General features: G+C 42.8%; 1 protein-coding gene across 1 annotated transcript in view; it reads right to left on the bottom strand.

Moving 5' to 3' along the window:
• Positions 1–518: 518 nt before the first annotated feature.
• Positions 519–21,380, bottom strand: part of LOC119172650 (neural cell adhesion molecule 2) — a 150,106-nt gene continuing 129,244 nt past the window's right edge. Inside the window, exons 3-16 of the mRNA XM_037423805.2 lie at positions 18,252–18,362; positions 16,679–16,879; positions 15,644–15,798; positions 14,106–14,250; positions 12,616–12,906; positions 11,207–11,500; positions 9,156–9,461; positions 8,427–8,555; positions 7,950–7,977; positions 7,423–7,508; positions 6,141–6,274; positions 3,541–3,903; positions 1,661–1,904; positions 519–740 (exon numbers count right to left, since the gene is read on the bottom strand). Coding sequence (XP_037279702.2) covers positions 3,604–3,903; positions 6,141–6,274; positions 7,423–7,508; positions 7,950–7,977; positions 8,427–8,555; positions 9,156–9,461; positions 11,207–11,500; positions 12,616–12,906; positions 14,106–14,250; positions 15,644–15,798; positions 16,679–16,879; positions 18,252–18,362 — 2,180 coding nt within the window. The 3' untranslated portion in view covers positions 519–740; positions 1,661–1,904; positions 3,541–3,603. The remainder of the gene's footprint in view (positions 741–1,660; positions 1,905–3,540; positions 3,904–6,140; positions 6,275–7,422; positions 7,509–7,949; positions 7,978–8,426; positions 8,556–9,155; positions 9,462–11,206; positions 11,501–12,615; positions 12,907–14,105; positions 14,251–15,643; positions 15,799–16,678; positions 16,880–18,251; positions 18,363–21,380) is intronic.

Below are 21,380 nucleotides of genomic sequence, written 5' to 3'. Positions count from 1 at the left end.
GAAACAGCAAGTAAAACAAGCTTTTCACGCTCAATAAATATTATAAATTAAATCATGAATTTTTTGTGTTATGAGTGTAACAAAATGTTGGATTATGTTTAAAAAAATGACTTAATTCTGTTCTTTTAAATGCTGTAGGTTAATCTCATATTGTTACACACCACATGAAAACAAGCAAACTAGTCTATCTTAGATTTTCCTAGCAATGATTTAGTAGTCTGGCAATTAATAAATGCAAGTAGCCTAAACGCCCTGGTCACGTGTAAATCTTTATATAACTAATATATCTGCATTATGCATCTCATCGAAAGAACGATGTGGCATGTTCATATGATTGAGTGCTAATCCCTCTAGAATTGTTGCAAAATTATGCGGCTTTTTATGGCATAATAAAAACTAGTACAGCGAAGTAAGGTATACTAAGGAAACAACATATCCGAGAATAAAGAACTCGTTTACTCTCTGCTTACCTGAATTCCCCGTGCGAGTGGAAGAGACGAAAGACTGAAGAGCCACACTTTTCTCTAAAGATATCACTCATATTCACAAAAACAGCCCTCGGTTTTCTTTTCCCTGTAAAGTCAACATTGCCCATATTTTTTATGTACAATACAAATTGCGTCATACGGATTCGCAAAGTCACTGAACACAACTGCAGGTGAAACACGTTTGTTGAGCACTTGAGCCCCCGCTGACCACGACACTTTCCTCTTGCTGTAATCCGTTCCTTTCAAAGGCACCTGATTGAAGAAACAGAGAATTTCTGCTTTGGTTTAGAATACTTTAGTATACCACATTGCACATTCTCCGCCCCTGTCTCTAAAGTACACTTTAAACCATGCTTGATTTCGATTTGAGGAGAAGAGAGCGAGCTGAAATTTTGCAAGGTAATATAAACTACGTTTTAAGAAAAATATATAAAAGTGCGATATACGGACTTCCGAAGGCCTTTATTTTCATTTAAAATATAATACACGTTAACATAGGATACAGTTTCAGATAGTTTCACTAGAATTTCATAGGTGCTGACAACACATGTGTAGATTGCAACTTTTGTGTACATTTACAGTACGTTCAAAATTATTAAACTTCTTAGATATCTTTGCAGTTGAAATTATGTCGTAATATTTTACTACAGTATCAAAACATCTGCACAGCTCAAGACTACGAGTAGGTAATTACGGCGCAACTACGGAAGAAGAGACAAGGACAGAAAAGATTGCTCCCACGGAACTTATAGCATTGCTTGTTTTTAAGCGAAGCACTTTATTTGGCAACACAGCAACGCCCCCATCCTTATCAGCGGCCAACAATGCTAGTGAATGTTCTTTGAATAACTGGACACCACGGGGAATAGGCAGGTTAAGGCGGTCTGGTTTAAGTTTAATTCCCAGTCAAGAACTAGCCCAAGCATCTGTCTTAAGAATGTACCACGGTGTTACAGCACGGCGGAAAATACATTATTTAAACCATTCTCACGATGATTTGGGATTTTAGCTGATAATTATATAACTAAACGGCACTTTGAAAGTTGTAAGTTTGTCGTGAAATAGTCGAAGCTTGGGTGTACTGCTTTTGAGTACGACGCAAATACAAAAGTTCCTGCCATAGTAAATGCGCATGTATGCGAAAATAGGATACAAATAGCTCCGTTGCTTACCTCTGCGTAGTCATCTTGCAAACTTCTGTACACATGTTATGGATACAGTTGCACAGCCATAGCATTCCGGTGCATCGTTTTCGACAAACGCAAATGTCCAGTATTCCTTCTCTCTAAGCGCACTTGGGGAGAATCACGAACTTTACATCTCACAGGTTCAGTTTGGTTATCCGGTGAGGCGCTTGCGCAGACACGCACCACAATTGCACTGTTTCGCCTTAGTTGGGACGTTGAATGGGCGACCCTATAGTTGAACAAACAACACAATTAGCCTCCTTGCGAAAATTTCGAACAACTATAAGTACAACTATGTTTTTGTCAAAAACGTTTAGCGAGATTGATGCGAGAGAAAACTAACATACTACCTCAAATACCATAGCATCTTTACAAAACATAGCTCCTGTGTCATTAATATTTTTTTGTGATTTCTGAATAGCCTGGTCTGAAAGGCGTTGTAAAAGAAATTGTGTCATTGCTATGCACTAGACCATTCCAAGCAAACTACGTGTTAATTTAGTTTAAATAGTGCGTTAACAGGAAAGTATTGTGCATTTGCACGTGTTACAAACCTTAAGCTCGCAACTTATCTTTCTTACGCAGGAGGTATATTCAATCTCTGATATCTTCATACGAGCTGTCTGCTTTATAGAATTGTCGCCACATCGACCAAAGGCATTTTCATCTCGTTCCCTTGAGATCTATAGGATACGTATTACGTGCAAAGCTTGCCAGATATAAGCCGCTGCGCCACGCTTTAATGTTTTATTACTACTATTAGCTACTTGACTGCTATATATTTACATCATAGTGGAAGCCAGAGTAGGTAGTTTTGTTGATATCATTGAGCGATAAACGATACGAAGCCAATGTGGGAGATGATTAGCTGTAGAATCGATTGCTCTTTCTTCTAGACATTTCTCAGTATCTTATGCATACACACCATCTTCAGTGGGGCTGCAGATATGTTCGAACCTGCTCTCTGCACACTGTCCACATCAGTTTTTTTTTTTTTTGGCTGAATTGTTCAGGCAGCACAAAAAACTTGAAGGGGCACGGAAGAAAAATATTGTGCTCGGTTGAATCATTTCTTTTTCTTGGCGTTGGAGCACACTTTCTGCTTGCCATTCAACAAACTTTTTTGCATCAAAAGCAGTCAACAGAAGTCCCCGGTAGTGCTACTCTATTCGAATCACTCACGGGGAATGGTGACGTAGCTTCAAGATCTAGGCTGCTGATTTCTGGGAATCAGTGGGCGTCCTAGTGCAGCCCAGCCATCACGCTCTGTTGCTTACTGCAGGTTTATTTATTGTCAAGATTTGTGTAATTCACTTTTCATCTCCTAGCCAAATGAGAAATTGAGTGATGAAGATATGGGATTTCAGGTCTTCGAACGAGCTATAGCTACAGAGCAAAAAAGAAGGCGCCACGTTCGTGTCTAAATTTCTTTGTTTACTCATCTACAGGTACCCTGTTCTCGCCAGGAATGGACCTAGCTCAATTCATACCTGTAGTGTCCCTGCATGGATGCAGTGCTCGGTCGTTGCGAGGCGACGGAAAAATTATGTTGCTTTTGTCCGCAGGGACGAACATGCCTCTGCAGCAGAAGCGTAGCAAGGAGGTACCACACTGTCCCCCTCTTTTCCTCCACCCCCTCGGATTTTTTTCGCCATGGCATTCAGAACAAAAAAGGACCATTTCTAGAAGGTGCCCCCTCCTTCCCCTTTCCCACGAAAAAATATTTCTAGCTACGCCCCTGCTCCTCAGTGTTCACAATGCCCTCATTGACATCCTACGTGCACACCACCGCTATAAGTTCGATGTACTAGTTATCGCCGCGTTAATTATATAGACAACAACCTACTAAGTATGAAGGCACAAACCTGCTCGGCTTCTTCTGTATCAACCGTGTTGAAAGCTATAAAAACAGAAAAAATATGTCTTGGCTAGACAGTGCTTTCCATTCGGTTTCCCGTAACCACAGGCGTGTCGGAGAGGTTTGGCCTGATGCTGTCGTTCTCGTCCATGTCCTCAGGACCGCCTGGAATCTGGTGACCTGACGGAAGAGGTCGTAGAGCAGTGCTTCGTTGGAAGTCTATGCGGCCGTATTCGGTGCCACGAAAATCATCCAGGACAGTCCTGTGTGGCCGTGGTAGAGTGGCCGACATGCATGCTCCACCCGATCTTGACAAGGCAAGTTCGACGTGAGTTAGGTCTGAACCAGCGGCCTCCTGCTTATACGTGTGCTGCAAAAAAAATGACCATGTGTTTATGTTGATGCTATAATGAAAATATTTAAGAAAAATATCTCCCTCAGAGCTGCAGCATGAATGCATATCTTATAGAAGGTAAAATAGTATATTTATTAATAATAATATTATTATTAATTAATAGGATTTAACGTCCCAAAACCGCGATAACATAAAGAGAGACGCCACAGTGGATGGCTACAGAAATTTCAACCTCAAGGGGTTCCTTAACGTGCACCTAAATCTATATACGCGGGTTTAAAACACTTTAGTTTTCATCGGAAATGCAGCCGGAGCAGCCGGGATTCGATAAATAGGCTTATTTCAACAGGCGCCGTGAGTTTATAATAATTCTGATATTCGATCACTTCACGCATCAAAACATGCGAACTGCGCAGTAGTTGCCCACCCAAGCTGCCCACCCAAGCTGCCCACCCATTACAAAGTGCACGGCCGCGCAACTGGCCCCGCCGCGGTGGTCTAGTGGCTAAGGTACTCGGCTGCTGACCCGCAGGTCGCGGGATCGAATCCCGGCTGTGGCGGCTGCATTTTCGATGAAGGCAGAAACGTTGTAGGCCCGTGTGCTCATGCTTGGGTGCATGTTAAAGAACCCCAGGTGGTCTAAATTTCCGGAGCCCTCCACTACGGCGGCTCTCATAATCATATGATAGTTTTGGAACGTTAAACCCCACATATCAATCAGTCAATCAAGCCGCGCAACTGCCCGTGGCGCCTTACGTAAGGACGCATATAGTGGGTGCTTCGCAAATTTGCAAATGGGGATTTTGGCATTGCGGACACGTAGAAGCTGTTCTTCCAGTGGAGATTGTGGATTTGTTTGAAATGACTGATGTTAGGCGCAAATACGTTCCCTCCCGTGAAAGCGATGCATACGAGGTCTCGTTACGCTATGTTGTTCTAGTCTGGAAGGCGAAGAAGTTTTTTTTTCATTTAGACTACATTTGCAAAAAAACGAAAAAATTGGCAGATGGTTCCTCGTGCACCAACTTGCTGCCAGCATTACAATCTAAAAGCGAGTATCAAGGGGCGTTAGAAGCTCAGCGCAGGAAAAAGCCTGGCATACATATATTAGGGCATGAGTGATAAAAGGTTACTTCACTGTGACTAATAAAAGCCACCGTAATAATGTATATTATTGTAGACAGTATTAATGTATATTGTAATAATGTATTTACCATTTCTGGAGAATATATTCAAACATGAAAAGTCTATTCTAAGTCTACTCTAATGCTACCAGCATGATCAGCAAGAGCATCTACAAAGCGAGCAGCTGCGTCGGCTCACGTGTTCTTTTATTTTTTGAATGCGCAGTGGGCGCTTCACTGATCCGTAATAAAGCTAGTGTAGCTGATGGACGTTTATGTACTGCTGGCTTTTTCTGTCTTGCTAAGCTTCACAAACTTTATTTTTCTATTTCCTCTATTTTTGTATTTGTCATCTGTTCTCTGTTCCTTTTGTTTGTTTTTTTCCTCCTTTAGTTCTCTGAGCTCGCCGTTCTTTCTATTCTTTACTCTGTCCCTCCTTCTTTCAATCCTCTTTGCTCACTCTATTCTTTGACACTAATTTCCTGCACTAAACAACACACGGTTAAGCTATGCTACGCGCTGCTAGCGTGCCTGATTATTACGAGGGGTTAAGACACTAGCCTACACTTTGAAAGAACACGGATTCGAATCACACCTTATAGTTTAAGAACATCCATCTTTCTCGCTCTCTCTTTATCTCAGCACTCGTTCTCTCACCCATGAAGGTGACGCAAGAAAAATCGTGAACCTGTTTTGGGTGCGAAGTAGAAAAGGATGAAAATGAAAATAAGATGATGCAGGGAGCACGTGCCAGTTTCTAATGATGGTAATTTCTGTTTCCGAGAGACAAATTACGGGGAGCTTACAGTTTCCTGGTTAAAATAACACGCAGTGGGCACTTTGCACCTATACTTGCAGTAGTAAACTTAATTTTAAACGGCTAACGATTCTGTCACATTGGCTCTTTTTCCTTGCGGCATGGTTGAGGTGTCCGCAGAGAAAGGACGCCATACCAGACTATGCCATCGCGTTCTGCAATTCAACGCGAACCTCAAGCGTGCTACAATTGTTTTCTTATTTGGTATGCACCTAGCCTAATATTTTTGTTGAGGATTTGGTAGCGCCGGATCCTAGGAATATTGCCAATTTACATTGTCAGCATCTTGTAGTAACAACATGCCACCTTACCTTTCCATTGGTATATTTACTAGATGGTAGCGTTCCAGAGTGACCGATCTCATTCTCTGCAACTGGCAAATTGTAGTAAGTCGCCACAGCATGCTCTTCGTATTGTTTTTTATCTTCGTGTACCCCATCATACGCTGTAGAACAAGATGAAAAGGACATATTAGCAGAGTGAATAGAGTGAAAGTTGGGACTAAAGGTGGTATTCGCGCAAGGCACGTGCCACGGTTGCCCTATTAAATTCCATGCACTCACGTAATCAGGACTTTCTGTTGACCACTTAAGACGCCGCATTGGCCAAATTCTAATATTCAATTATTCCTCAAATCATACAACACATATGTCACGTGCTTTTTGTTTCTTTTTGTCGTTTGTCTTTACATAAGTGTGTCTTTGCATATTATCATTACTATGTTACTATAACACTGATATAGTGACAAGCATACTCCTCTTTGAATAATGAACACAAGCAGCTCTCTGTCAGTGCCTATCTCCGCTGATTGGAAGCTGAAACATGCTTTATCTTTGTAGGATGGTGTTTCAGGGGGATTAAATTTTACCCACAAGTCAGGTGATGCCCGAACCCTATTATTACCGCGAAAGTTGTTACTAGATCACAACTCTGGTCACGCGCAGTTGTCCGCCACCGCCGGTGTCCATAACACATCCCGCGAAATTAGAAAAAGAAACCTAGCACCAAAAATGGGGCTCGAAACCAGGGTCTGTTGGGTGCCAGCCCAGTATTCTACCACTTACCTACACCGGTGGTTGTGATTGTCAAACTTGCCTTAGGCAGGCTTGATGTCGGAAAAGCAATCGCGTTAATACGACTTAGAAAGCGTTTTAAAAGAGCGAAATAACAGCCAGATGTCGCACAATGCGAATAGCGTAACGAGTGGGCCGTCCAATGCCCCAACCCATTACAAAATCTTGTTCTTGTTCCCCTGTTAACTGTGGCACATACCCACTTCAGCCATAATTCCTCATCGTCGTCAGTCACTGCATGAACAATTGTCACGAAATTCTTTGCAATTGTTTAGCGGATACTACGCTTGCAAGTGTTTGGCGGCTACTACACAAAGTTTTATTATTAATGTCCTAGTGGGTATCACGCAAGTGTGCTTGCAGTCACTACTCAATCAGTGTTTTGAAAATGCTCTGAAAGGATGCTTTGTAGCTTTCGCTGCGGCTGTACTGCGCCTACCACGCAGGCCTGGCGTTTTTTGTTGACAGATTCCCAGAGAAATATAATAACGTTAGGACAAAGAATAAGATATAACCCTACTTATTGGAGCTGCTGGTATAATGTCCGGGCTGCGGCCTTCTATGTCAATGAATTCCTCTCCATCTTTTTTGAGCAGACTCTGTGACCTGAAAAAATGAAAAGTCAGTTACGCTTTGACTAAGTTAAAATGCCAATGCTCTAATGGCAAAACAGGGCTGTCTTTAGGAATTCCCAGGCCACTTAGCGCCCATTGCTTTGTGAAAGCAACTCTTATTGTTATCTAAGGGACATACAACTGTCGATATGCTCTCTTCAAATTAACCAAAATTAGTTTATATGCCTCAAATGTTTACATTGCTATCAGTAAATTCTCGAGACATTTCTTCATGCTAAATTAGAAAACGAGGCCCATGAACATCACAGAAGTGACCGGCAAAACGTTTATTGACGTGCTGAAAAGCACAAATTTACGAAATAATTACTTCGTCAATAGGTCTGCTAAGGTATAACTACTACCAAGATTTGTCATAAAATTTTCTAAATTGTATTTAGATAAAGTTGCTCAAACTTTGATGAGAATCACCTACTTGTCATCTGTTCTTTCCTTGTAGTCATCTAAAAAAAAGGTAAAACACAAGAGCCGTTAGAGAGGGGTGAGAAATGCTAAAAAAACATTGTAGAATATAAAGACAAAAAGAGAGAACATGCACAAAAAAACATTAAAGCATTAAAAAATTTTCTACAACGAAGAATGGTGAAGTAGTACGTTGAAACATGAATAGAGGTAGAAATTTGGCGCGGAAACGCTATCATGTCTATTGATTATCATTGCAGACTGTAAAAGTTCATTGTCAAGCCATTAAGGAACCAAACAACAGCATTTTAGACAACAGCTTCTTGCGACGACTAATAAATTATGTGAGTCCTGTGATCCTTTGGCATGCAAATTTATGAAGTAAATAACGTTTGTTGATTTGTCGGTTGTACAAATGCGGCAAAAGCATGCCTTTGTTATTCTAAACACATCCAGAATTCATAAGTACATGTAGAAGTTCCGAACTCACCCCTTGTTTTTCTAGGATGCTTGTACTTTATAATGATTATAATTACGATCGCTGCTATGACCAGGGTTAATATGATACCCATGATGACTCCTAAGACGGGCCTTATCATTATGATGGCTTGGCTTCCAGCTGCAAAACAAAAACACAAAATCGTTGAGACTAAGAAGGCTCAAGAAAAATTTAAGCGCATGACTTTTTCACTGGCTAAGCAGTCATTTATTTCAACGTCATAATCAAGAGTGGCTCTCATAAGTTAGGTACTAAAAGGCCAGTCAATGAATACCACGAAATTGAATAGTTTATCTCATATAATACAATGTGCTGGCTTTATCCATACTCCTTGTGACAACAGCATGATACTTTCCACGGAAATGTCAACATAATGTAATAACTTGTATTTTCAAAGATTTTGCGGGAATACTTTAAGCTGACCAACAGACAACTTCATCGGGGTCTTAGAACAACTGCAAAACAAGATCAGCTATCGAGGAAGGCAGGGAGCGAAAGATCGGTCGAACCTATCGCCGGTATGCGTGGCACGAAGCAGGGAACACTGGCACTAAGATCCAACGCGAAACAGAACAGTGTATCTCTTACTGCTGAGGAATAGTGCAACAGGGAGAAAACGGGGTAATCGGCGAGCACAAGCAATCGAGATCGTGCGCTCATGTTCGGCAAAGCACCTGCGTGCGCCCGGGTCCTAACTGCAGTCAATGCTTTCCAGCTCACCCGTAAGCTTTTCGGCGGGCCGCAGCGTGCTCACGACGAAGCGTGTAGGCGGCCGGTGCCCTTTAGCGTTCCTCGCGTACATGCTGGCTCGAAATGAGGTACCACCGGCAAGCCCCGAGAAGCCGAACGCCGGCACGGGGGAAGCGGACGCGTTCGCCACCAGGCGGCCGCTTTCGATGTCGTGAAGCTCGACGAAGAACGTGACTGGCGTGACGCCGCCATCCCAGGAGCCCTCGGCGCACTCGAACGACACCGAGTCCTCGGTGGCATTCAACTGGCTGCAGTTGCTTACAGCCTCCGGTGGACCTGCATCGTGCGAAAGCGAAGAACAAGTGCTGGCGACTATCACGTCGCCTGGAGAAAGGGGGGGGGGGGGGGGGGGAGGCATTGCTAACACAACCGTTCGCGTCTCTATTGCTCTCCGCCCACTTATCGTACCTCGAACGCACCCTTGCGACTCCCAGCCCTTAGTGAAGGAAGTGTGATAAACCAATTCTCATTAAGGAGCGCAGGCAAAAGGTGCCTGTCTTAAGAGCCGTATAGCACGTGCTATACTATTGCAATAAGGTGTTGATGTGTCTAAAGTGGTCTAGAGAATATTGCTTACGACGGTGGCACCTGAAGCGTAAGCGTCATCCCACAATGTAGATGTTGAACGTTCTAAACAACAGCTTTCGCTAGCCGTCTTGTAGCAATAAGGATTTCCAACTAGAAGTGCGAAATCGCGACGTGAGGCGTGTCATGTCCATAGACTCCTAAATTAGGAAAGTATACATAATAAAATAATCAAGTATATTTTTAGGAATGTAACATAAGTATCCCCTGATACTACAGTCTGCCTTAGTGTGCATCTGTGGAAATCCTGATAGAATACCTTGTGAATGTACGCTTAAAGCATTGACGATACGCATAAGGAAACTGGTTTGGTTATTCGCACTTGTACAAAAGCAATCTGCATGGCAAGGTGAGGCAGGTATCCTATGTGTTTCCTAGATCATCGTCATTTCTGCTAAGAACTGATTGTACCAATAGGGCCACCAAGAAGTATCATGTGTGCACTACATCTCTTTAACGCCTTCGTGTTAAAAGCCCATGCCACAGAAATTACGATGTCGACGTCGGCGTCGATGCTGAGGTGATATTTATTTATTTATTTATTTATTTATTTATTTATTTATTTATTTATGTATGTATTTATGTATTTATTTATTTATGTATTTATGTATTTATGTATTTATTTATTTATGTATTTATTTATTTATTTATTTATTTATTTATTTATTTATTTATTTATTTATTTATTTATTTATTTATTTATTTATTTATTTATTTATTTATTTATTTATTTATTACATACTGCAGACCCTTAGGCATAAGCAGGTGGCCAGTTACAGGGAGACATAGTTGAAACAGTAAGTGGCATAAAGATTGTTTGGGGTGAGTGTTTCATACACTCATAGTGAACACAAGGAGCGACATAGCAAATTATTTCATAACACAAGTACCGGACAAAAGAGAGAAAAAAAAACACCACAAATTCATACTTCATATGTTGTGCGATTAAAGTAAAAATAAATACATATTAAATACAAAACAATAAACACAAATATTTTCACCATTAAAGCCAAGAAATTAATGAACACGTAAATATACAATAAGTACAGCACATACAAAATGAAAAAGAAAACGAAAAGAAAACGAAATACTATGATCCCAGTGATCATAACATTCCGCAAAAGGAAAGAAATAACACATGTCCATTTCATTGCGTAACATCTATAATGTCCACTGACAAGCCAAGACCAGTAATTGAATGAGAAAACGGTGCGAAAGAGGAACGATCACGTCTTCACGTTCTTCTTTTGAAGGCGATGCTCAAGAGCATTAAGGTTCATGAACATCTTTCTGATACTAAACCGAACATTTGTTTCGTTAACACACCCAGTCTTCTTCTCTCTCTTTGAATACCATTTCGTGCCCTTGTACTTAAATGCAGAACATCATTTGCTTCATTATTGAAGCACTGGGTTTGACGATATGATTGCGCATACCTGCTGGTACGACCGTGAAGTTGCAGGAGTGCAGCTGCTTGCCGACCTCGTTGGCTCCCCAACAGAGTAGATAGCCAAAGTCATCGCTATTCTGCGGAGAGTACATGGCCGTGCTGCGTGTCTGCGCATGGCTATAGCTGGCCAAGTCGATACGCTTGCCACTAGACGAACTGTTGAAACGCCAGTGAAAGGTCACGTCTCCTGGATCCGCTTCCAATTCGCAGTGCACGGACACTGAATCCATTTGCGATACTCCGTAGATTCGCTTCTGGCCCGGTTTGCATATTGGTGCAACTGGAGGAAAAACATTGAAATGTCAAAATTTTAATCTTGTAACACATTATTTTATAAACATTAAAACGTGCCACCTTACTGCAACTAAACAAACATGCAACTACTTATCTCATTTTATTTCTTTGATTATCAGGCATTTATTGCCTGAAACTAAATGTTGTAAAATATAAAAGCATACATACGAGAGAACACTTCTAGTGTTAACCACATCCTGAAGTTCTACTCTGGCGGTACGGAAGAAACCCGATTCAGTTAGCACTCGCCTAGGTGAGTCAAATGCTTGCATGCAACTTCACAACCACAGAAAATCACTGTTCACAAAAACCACGCTTGCTTTTGTTCTCTTTACTTCTTACTTCTCCGAAGTGAACACTCTTCATAATTGCAGCTGCAGAACAACATTTACAGTAGTTTCCACGGTGATGAAAGGAGAAAATAAAGATAGAAATTATAGAAAATATTACTGCGAACATCACAGACACCAAAGACATTAGACAATAACAGCGCGCAGTATCACAAAGCCCGGTCATCACATTCTGTAACATTCTGCATAGAACCACGTAATTTGTGAAACAAGCCAACCCTAATACCAGTGTAGAGGACAACAATGCACTGCAGTGTAGTGCACCTATCAGTTTACTGCCACAGGCGTTCCCCTCTTTTGTTATAATATGTTGGCATCCAGAAGACAAAACTTGTAACTTACATCTTGCTAGGAAGCGCCGCCACTATTACAAAGAACACACAACACAAGCGCTTAACTTCAACTAAACGTTTATTGCAAACGTCTGAGTTTATAAAGGGGGTGAAAAGAGAAAAAGAATAAAAAATGGTAGACAACAAAAAGCACACGTGCCAGCCCCGTACATTACTATCCGTTATTGTCTATCACCCCATCCAAAAAACATACAACGCCTCTGAAATCCACAATGAATCATTTAGGCCAGCCTCGTAATGTGCAGTCGATGTCCAGTGGGCTTGTGTAGTGCCGTTACCACAACATACTGTGCAGCATTCGACAGCTAAAAGGCGCTAATACATCCACGGTCCTTCATAGCGCCGAAGTGAGCAAAATGTAGCAATCCCAAAGAGCCAGAACCACAGTGCTCACTCACATTTTACTCGCAAGATAAAGAAGTTGCTGGTCCCGTGTCCTTCTCGATTAGCAGCGGTGCAGCTGTAGCGTCCACGGCGGGACCTCCGCACCTTCTGCAGCACTAGCGACTGGTTGCTAACAATGACTCCGGCACTGGTGTTAGTGGCGACTTCATGACCTTCGAAGAGCCACGTCACCTCGGTAGCCACAGGGCTGGCATCCACGTGACACTCCAGGTACACATCTCGGCCTTCGTGAATATCGTGCTCCTTGAGGTTCTGACCAAGCACCAATGTGATGCGAGGCTTATCTGCCAACGTATACAGCGCTCAGTTCGTACAAGGGTGAACATTTGCACAGAAATATACTCGTTCGCTTTTTGACAAAAAATAAATTGCATTGGAAAGGCATCAATGTTAGCCAAAAAAATATTCTGGTTTGATAACTTATGCTGAAGGAAGGAGGAGTAGAAAAAATTGGAAAAAATATCAATCGTAATCTTAATCATACAGCAGTCCTAAGGGATACGCTACCGAGAATTTTCAGAAATAACGCTAACATTTAAAAACAGCAACAAGAATAACATACTCTATGGCAAGCCAACCCCACGTGGTTTCTTGGCATATACCGTGGCATATACCTTGTTTGTTTTGATCTAGTTAACCTCGCTAGCTTTCTTATACTCTTTCTATCTCTTTCTCTTTATTTTTGCGAGTCTCATTCACTAGCAACAAACGAATTGTTATCCGGATTCAAATATCGCTTTATCACATACAGCCCAATTGGAAAGGACAGCTTTTTTTTTCTTTCAGCCTTGCCGCAGTGGTCTAGTGGCTAAGGTACTCGGCTGCTGACCCGCAGGCCGCGGGATCAAATCCCAGTGGCGGCGGCGGCTGCGTTTCCGATAGGGGCGGAAATAATGTAGGCCCGTGTGCTCAGATTTGGGTGCACGTTAAAGAACCCCAGGTGGTCGACATTTCCGGAGCCCTCCACTACGGCGTTTCTCATACACAATGGTGGTTTTGGGACGTTAAACCTCACATATCAATCTGTTTTTCTTTTGCAAAAAAAATCTACCTTCCAGAAAAGATCTGTAAAAGTTATATATTTCTCAGTTGCTGTTGTTGTAAGCTGTTCTTTTGGCTGTAGTGTATCATTTCTTCATTCGTTGCAAAACTAGTGTAAAGCTGGTACATTTAAACCATGTTTTATTGGTTCCTAAGCTTAATATTCACACAAGAGGTATAATGAAGCTCATTGTCCGAGTTACACAACGTGCTCCATAAGCGTTTGACGAAATTTTAATTCTTAAAAGCTTATTTCCATTGAAAAACATTTTGAAAAAAATTAACTCACTATTGTCATTGAGCTGGCAAACAAACAAAAAAGCTAGTAGTTCTAAATATAGCAAGAAGAGCAGTTATTAAACTCATTGCGAGCTATTTATTTTGAATACTTTATAAACATGCTCAAAACGAGCAACCTCTTCAAAAGGAGAAATGTGCTCACAGAAAACGTCGAGCTTCCAGCCTTCCTCAATCGCGCTTCCTGGGATGAACTGGTTCTCTGCTCGGCATGACAGCACGAGACCATTATCCTCCGCTCGAGGCGTAAACAGGATCACGCTCGAGCTGGTGCTCACACCCTCTTGAACCTGCACGAGCACAGTCACTGAACCGATAAGCACCGCTATAAGAATAACTGAGAAATGGCCGCGTATGCACGTGCCTCACTGCTAACGTCGTCTAAAGACTACTTCAGTCGGCCGTACTGTATACAGGCAGTGATGTTCCGTGCGGGGACTGTTCCCTTTTTTTAGAAAATTTCAGCCTGTCATTTTGAGCCAAAGGGAAAAAGGGAATCTTCGTGGTATTGCAGGGAATTTCAGGAATTGTTATAATCTCCTAGGACGACCAAAATTAGCAATCACAGTGCGCCTTCATCTGCTGCAATCGGTTAAGGCGCATGCACCACGCAAGCATAGCCCTTGAGATTCATTTTACACGGCGAGATTCCTAGTTCACTATTGGTGTTAGACTTGAAGTACACAATGTGCAGTGTACTCACAGAACATAAATTAATAAAGCCGTGCTTTTGTTGTGTGGCAGTAGAGAGGATAGTCATGATTTCAGAAGTCGCCTGCACGTCAGACGCGTTTAATTGTATGTATGTTCGTGGATGGAAGTGGTAATTAGTACTGTTGTGCAGGGAAATAGGCTGAGAATTTCGTCAACGTTTGCAGGGAAAAATACCCGAAATAGACAATTTTAGTGTCTCTGAATGGGAATTCTTCGGCGTAGTACGGAACATCACTGACTACATGAATCCTGGTCTCATCCTCGTGAGATATGGCACAGCATGAGATATGCATGCGATCTGGCAGTTGCACCAGGAAACACAAGTTTGTGCAGAACCCATGACCACTGCCAGGTGGCAGCCACACATTGTGGCCAGAGGGCTTTCACATGCATAGCTTCGCATTATCACCGTGCATGACGTCCCATTTTCAGCGCAGTTTAAAAAAAAACACTATGGTCTTTAGCATTACGTATCTACGTATTTTCTAGAAAAGGAACACACCACCTAATACTGACGTAATGTTGTTGCACCTCAGATATGCGTAATATTTGCTTTTTTGATCGACAATATTCACAAACTAGAACATAGCCACCAGCTCAAGTAGGCTAGGCGTTCAGCAGGAGCTTAAACAATGGCCAAGGGGCTGAATTTTGCAAGCAGACCAAGTGTTCTGTGTTCAATTATTTAAAAAAGACTGTCGTCTGAAATAATTACTTCAAACAGTAACAGACAGCCATGCTCTCTACTGGGATAATTTAGAGAGGTTTAAATAACTTGTCCAATTTCAAATGAGATTCAAATAAACAAATGGTGTGCGTGGTGCGTGGCACAGTCTTATTAGAAATAAATACGTACAAGGGTTTACTTTTCGTTTTACTTTTTTTCCTTGTTTTTATTGTGTGCAACTTCCTTCTGCAATGAAACTTTACCATTTGCCAAAAAAAAATGTTAAAGAATGACTTCGCTACCTGGTGTTCCTTAGAAGATAGGATCTGTTCTCCACTTTTCCACCAAGTAAGCAGTGCTGGGGGTCTCGATCCACTCGAGGAACAGACCAACTCAATTTCCTTATCGGCGGACAGGGGCCGCTTCGGTGGCTGGATAGTCACGTCCAGTGGAATCACTGCGGCCGTTGTTAGGCGAAGAATGGGAACCATGTTAGCGAAAGGTCAACGCCGCCAACAACAACCCTGCATTGTTAATGAGGACGCTACCTTCGCGAAACACGGGGCCAGCCAGGCCGAACCACAAGGCGGTACAAACGTGTCGTGCGTATAAGCTCGCCAGCTCTCCTTCAGGAATAGCTTTCTGGTAAAAGTAAAAAAAAATCTTGCGGTCAAATTTAGTGTTTGCAGCTCTCGCCATGGTACAAGTCTCAGTTTTAGTTGCTGCTGATACACTCATAATAAAACTGAGTGTCTGATGGGTAGGCAACGCGCTTTGTCGGCAATACCAAATCAGGCATAATACGTTTCTGTTGACGAAGGCGGGGATGACGAAGGCGGGGAAGAACACTCCTGTGCCTCGTTTATTCCTTGAATTTCACGTATTACTCACCATGACAAAAATAAACGCTTTCGTGTTAAACTAGCAACTATGCTTGTAAATGAACTACGAAGTTGTTTTATTTTATTTTGTTACCTATCACTAGAAATGTTATTTTAAACTAAACGTGTATTCCGAGCATTGGCATTTACTCGGCAATTTCTCGCTTCCCACTTATTTTGGCATGTGCAAGTTATCTGGGGAAAGACGTATCTGGCTATTTTTACATGAAAATAAAACTAAAGAAGAGACAATAGTTAGAATGTTACTGGATACTGTTTTTGTTATTGTTTATCGAAAAAGACTTCATCCAGTTTCAGTTGCAGCAATAACAACTACAAGCATCTGCGATGTCTAGGTCATGCTCTCAGCTCATATAGTTGGTCGTGAATACTTTGTCCCGTTTCAGGTTCCTGGAACGATAAATAAAGACCTGCGCAAGACCGAAACATGCTCACAGTTCATGTCGAGCGTGATGGAGCGAGAAGCAGCCACCGTAACGTTGTTGTTGCTGGCCTGGCACGTGAGCACAACGAGGAAGTCGGCGCGCCTCAGTTCACGTATCTCGATGCTGTTGTGCACCGAGTCACCCACCACGGTGTAGTTGTCGTCCACCAGCCGTTTGTCGCGCCACCACGTGACCACCGGACGAGGCTTACCTGCACCGCAGGATGCTCACTTATTCAAATCAAGTCGCTTACGTCGTTGGTCTATGCTAGATGGTCTATCGTAGCGGTTTGCAGCGTGCATCAAAAAGGAGAACGAAGTGAGCACACTGTCTTAGACGAAGACTTAAATGGTGATTTCAGCAACTACGTCTTTGTTTATCTTTGTGAATTCGTTTCGTCCTTGGTTTTAATGCGCGCTCTCATAAGCTGTTCGAATCTGTTGAATTCAATTTTAGTTATCTAAAAGCCCATATTGTTCTCTAAAAACCCAACAGCAAACGGGGGTAACACGTGGATATCGTTATATTGCAAGTTATGTTTCCTCTAGAGATTACACCAATGAAAAATCGAACCGCCGCAGTAACTTAGCATGCAAGCAGTCGCGTTGCGTGCTAAGGTCAAGGGCGTGGGATCTATTGCCGGCCTCGGAAGTGGGCTACGAGTGAAATGGGAAAAATAATCCAGAGACTTAAGTTCAGGGCCGCGTTAAAAAAGTTGTGGAATGTGAATTAAAGTGCAATGACAACGTCTAAAAAATGCTGATAAATTATCTTACAAAATCTGGCGTAAAGAAAAATACGACACAGAGAACAGGAGCAAATGCATCAACGGTAAAGCAGCAAATCAAAATGAATGAGGTCACGCAGAGGACGCCGAGAAAAGAAGTGGAATGCAGAGTTTATAATAATTTTGGAGAAAAAAACTGCCTCCCCGTATAAGTGAGTCAACACAAACTGCTTTATGTGAATGATGCACCAACTCGGATTTGCACCAAAAGCACGGGAGGTAGTGGATACAAATACCTGGAAAGCAACACTGCGTAGGATGAAGTTTTGATGCTGACCTAGATGACTGCCAGCGTCTCCTCTATTTTGTAACAGCAAAGCGTGGGTTGCGGTGCAAACCGAAAAATTGGTACAGCCGTAAGTGAAAAAAAAAAGCCGCAAAATACGCGGTAACTTTCAAGAGAAACTAAACATCTAGATCACGACGCTTGCATAGCAGAAGATGTTAGTGGAAATATAGTGCGCCCGGAAAAATGAAATATGAAAAAAAAAATGAGCGAGTGAGAGTGAGCCGGCTGAAATAAAAAAAAGGAAAGGTAACGCACTGGCAAAATAACAGAAATATAAAAAGATTTCGCGGAACTTTGTTGGTGCAGCGGTGAACCGGAAGTAACGATGAGGAATGTTGGGAAGGGAGAGCGAACGCTATTACAAGGTACAGGTAGTATCGGAGCGCGGGCATCGAGACAGAAGATTTGGACGCTTCCAGCCCGCGTCAAAAAGAGCAGCAGAAAAAAAATGTTGCGTCGTGGCGAGCATCAACGTCGTAAGCGAGTGCATCTCTCGGTCCAGCTTACCTCCCTGCACTTGGCAGACGAGCCGGAGATTTTCCCCTTCGTTGAAGCGGCCCACCAGTCCCTCCATCCTGCGGCCGTCTTCATCCACGATGATGGGATCGCCGGGGGGCACTGCGCAGTAACCGGAATAAAGAGTGGCGTTGGGCGTTAAGGTACGCTCCTGCGCTCACCTCTCTACCGCGACCCTGTAGTGACAGCGGAATGCGGCGACTGAACGCCGAGCGAGACCGCGTCGCCAAGCGATGGCTGCGTTTTCTTCGCACCACTAGCCATGCCTCGCAAGCAGCGTATATACACTCCGCTGCCAAGTTCCAGGTTTGTCTCGCTACAGCGCGCTACTGACACTTCGTTTAGTGGCATCTCCGGGTGCCGTTTTACCTTTTCTTTTTGGTCGCGGTTGCAATGTAGTCAACGAGGATGGCACCAACAGAAATGAGACGTAGAGAAAAATGTCTTGCAAGTGCTTACCGTAGCTTTGGGTTGAGTCGTTTTTTCGCATGGTGTCAGAAAGCAAACATCGTTCAGAAGAACATAGATTAGATTTTTTTTAAGTACCTCACTGGGGTCTCTAGAGCTCCTATAGGTTTTATATCAACTGCAAAAGTAGCATGCATGTCAGAATGAATTTTATACAGTGAAAAATTAATATAATAGCTTGTTGTTTGTTACAATTTTCCCTTGTATTGTTGTTTTCTTGTCTGTTTGTTTACTATATTATTTGAGAAAGGTAGAAACATTGACAGCTCTCAGTTTTCGAAACTAAGTAAAGAGACGTTCCAGTACGTATATACGTTCGTACGGCAATTCGCAAGTTAGTTCCTGGTAATGCAAGGTGGATAATTATCTACATCAATGAAAGAGTCAAAAACAAAAACACTTAATAATTTTTACTGCGATGCATGTAATATAATTTTGAGCAAAAAGGTGGATCAATTCATTCTACGTCACCAACGTGTCCCCATATGTAGGCTCTGTTTTCTCTTGCATAATGATATCAGTCGGAAGGAAACGCGATTAGAGGCATGAAATCTAACGTTCAAATCTACAACCCATGTTTTCAAAATGGCAAAACGCGAAAAAAACAAAACAATGAACTGCTTTTTTTTCTTACGTTATTTGTTGTTCGTTTCAACCTGCTCCAAAGTGAGATGACACGTTTGCGGCCACAGTGTACCACCGAAACCATTGCAGCCTTAATAAGGGCTATTTTCCTTGTCCGAATGAGTTTCCTTCTGGATCTCTACGACCCGGAAATAATAACGGAGGTGCGAAACAAAAGGCAAAGTTTAAACTTGAACAACGTGGCCTTGTTTTGCTTTTTGTTTGTACTATGACGGAGAAAGGCCAATACAGAAACCATCGCGCTTGCTGGCAAGTTTTCCACGTAATGTATGCCTCTTTCTACTGCCCCATAACCGGGCTCTTCTCTGTCATTTCAGCACGTCTCCCTTTTTTTTTCTTGCGTACCGCACCAACGCTTCTCGCATAGATATGCAGGTCGGTACGCTTCACAGCGAGGTCGACAGCGAAAGTGCGCCGGGACAATCGTGCTCGCGGCTGGAAGCGTATCTTAGTCGTCCCGGACCGGGTGCTGAAAAACTGCCGTTGCCTGTGACCCTGGAACGGGGCGCTTCGCTCTCGATGGCGCCTTTATCCGGCGCTTCCGTATTCTGGGCACGATCTCAAACAAGCACGGAGAGGCTACCGGGTATGCCAAACTAGACTGCAGTATTATTGCGACTCGCCCGCCGCGTGGCTGCATATAAATGTGTGGCGAGAAGCGGACGAGTTCGCGCCCCAACCAGCTGGCAGAGGAGGGCAATTGTGCCGCGCGAGACTGGAAACCGTCGCTCGAGCAGGCTCGCACGCCCGCCGGACAACTCTGTCCCGCTAGTAGCCGCTATTCGCTGTCACACGCGCGCTGTCACGCGCAAAGGCTACCCGACTCGTAACCGAACGACTTTTACACAGTAGAGCTGTGGAATTATGAGCGGCGTCGTGGTGTGAAACGGCATGATTTACGGCTGTCTCTTCAAGCAGGACATCAGTTCAGCTGAAATCCACGAGCAAGGACACGAAAGGTCGAATAATAATTTTTGGTGTTATTCGAGACAAAACCACGCTATCATTATAAGGCACGACGATGTGGAGAGCTCCGAAAATTTAGACCATCTAGAATTCTTTAACGTCATCTGACAAGCACTGACATCGCGAAGCATACGAATTGCGCTTGCACTAATGTGCGAATGCCACGGCTTGAATTGAGCCCACGGCCTCTGTGAGCTGCTGAGCACCGCGCACGCTGCACAGCTGAGGCGGGCGCCTGTCGTGATACTTCAGATTGTTGTAAGTGGACCTGCTGAGAATTTCAACTCTACGCTACTAGAGAAAATGTAATCGTACTCTGCCGACTTCGACTAGTGCGCTGCATCCGCAGTGCTCTAGCACATGTAATGTCATGTGTAGAGGATGCTGCAAGTAGTGAAGTAAGGGAAACCATATTGTCTGGAAGTGTTTAGGAGGACAATGAGCAGTGCCACCTTAGCTAAGCAACATCAGAAGCGTATACGGGAGAACCAGGTGATAAAATTTAAATTCTTAGCCACAGCGACAGCTAATGATCAATGGTAAGTTACAGAAACAACTGCAATAAGGTACAGCCTACATACTGGCGTCAACAGCTTGATCATCAAAATGAATTTTTACGATCTTCAGCCCGAGGTGTCTGCAACGCGAAAGAATGAAATTGGAAGAAACAGAGGATCACTGAGTACTAACTATTGGAAATCACCACCTCGTAAGAATATCAATATTTAGGGGTGAAGTGGGTGAATCAAGTTGAGTTAGAAATTTCACGAATTCATTGTTACACAATATCGTGCACCAAATACCATTTGACACCAGTAATAATCATAGTTATCAAATTACGACTTCTTCAATGAAGCGGTTTATCAATCTTCGCTTTTTATTTGGCGGCTACAAAATGCCTGACGAGCGTTAACGTGTAACAGTTGGTGATGGATTCCGGTTTCTATCATAAATCTTTTCAAAGAAATTTCATAACTGAAAAAGTTATTAGGAAAATCAATTAACCCTATTCTCCTTGACTTGACTGTCGAAACACATTCT

Source organism: Rhipicephalus microplus, chromosome 4 (assembly GCF_043290135.1).
Source record: "Rhipicephalus microplus isolate Deutch F79 chromosome 4, USDA_Rmic, whole genome shotgun sequence".
In the NCBI taxonomy this organism is placed as follows: Eukaryota; Metazoa; Arthropoda; class Arachnida; order Ixodida; family Ixodidae; genus Rhipicephalus; species Rhipicephalus microplus.
Note: the sequence above shows the minus strand (reverse complement) of the source record. Positions and strands in the feature narration are given on the sequence as shown.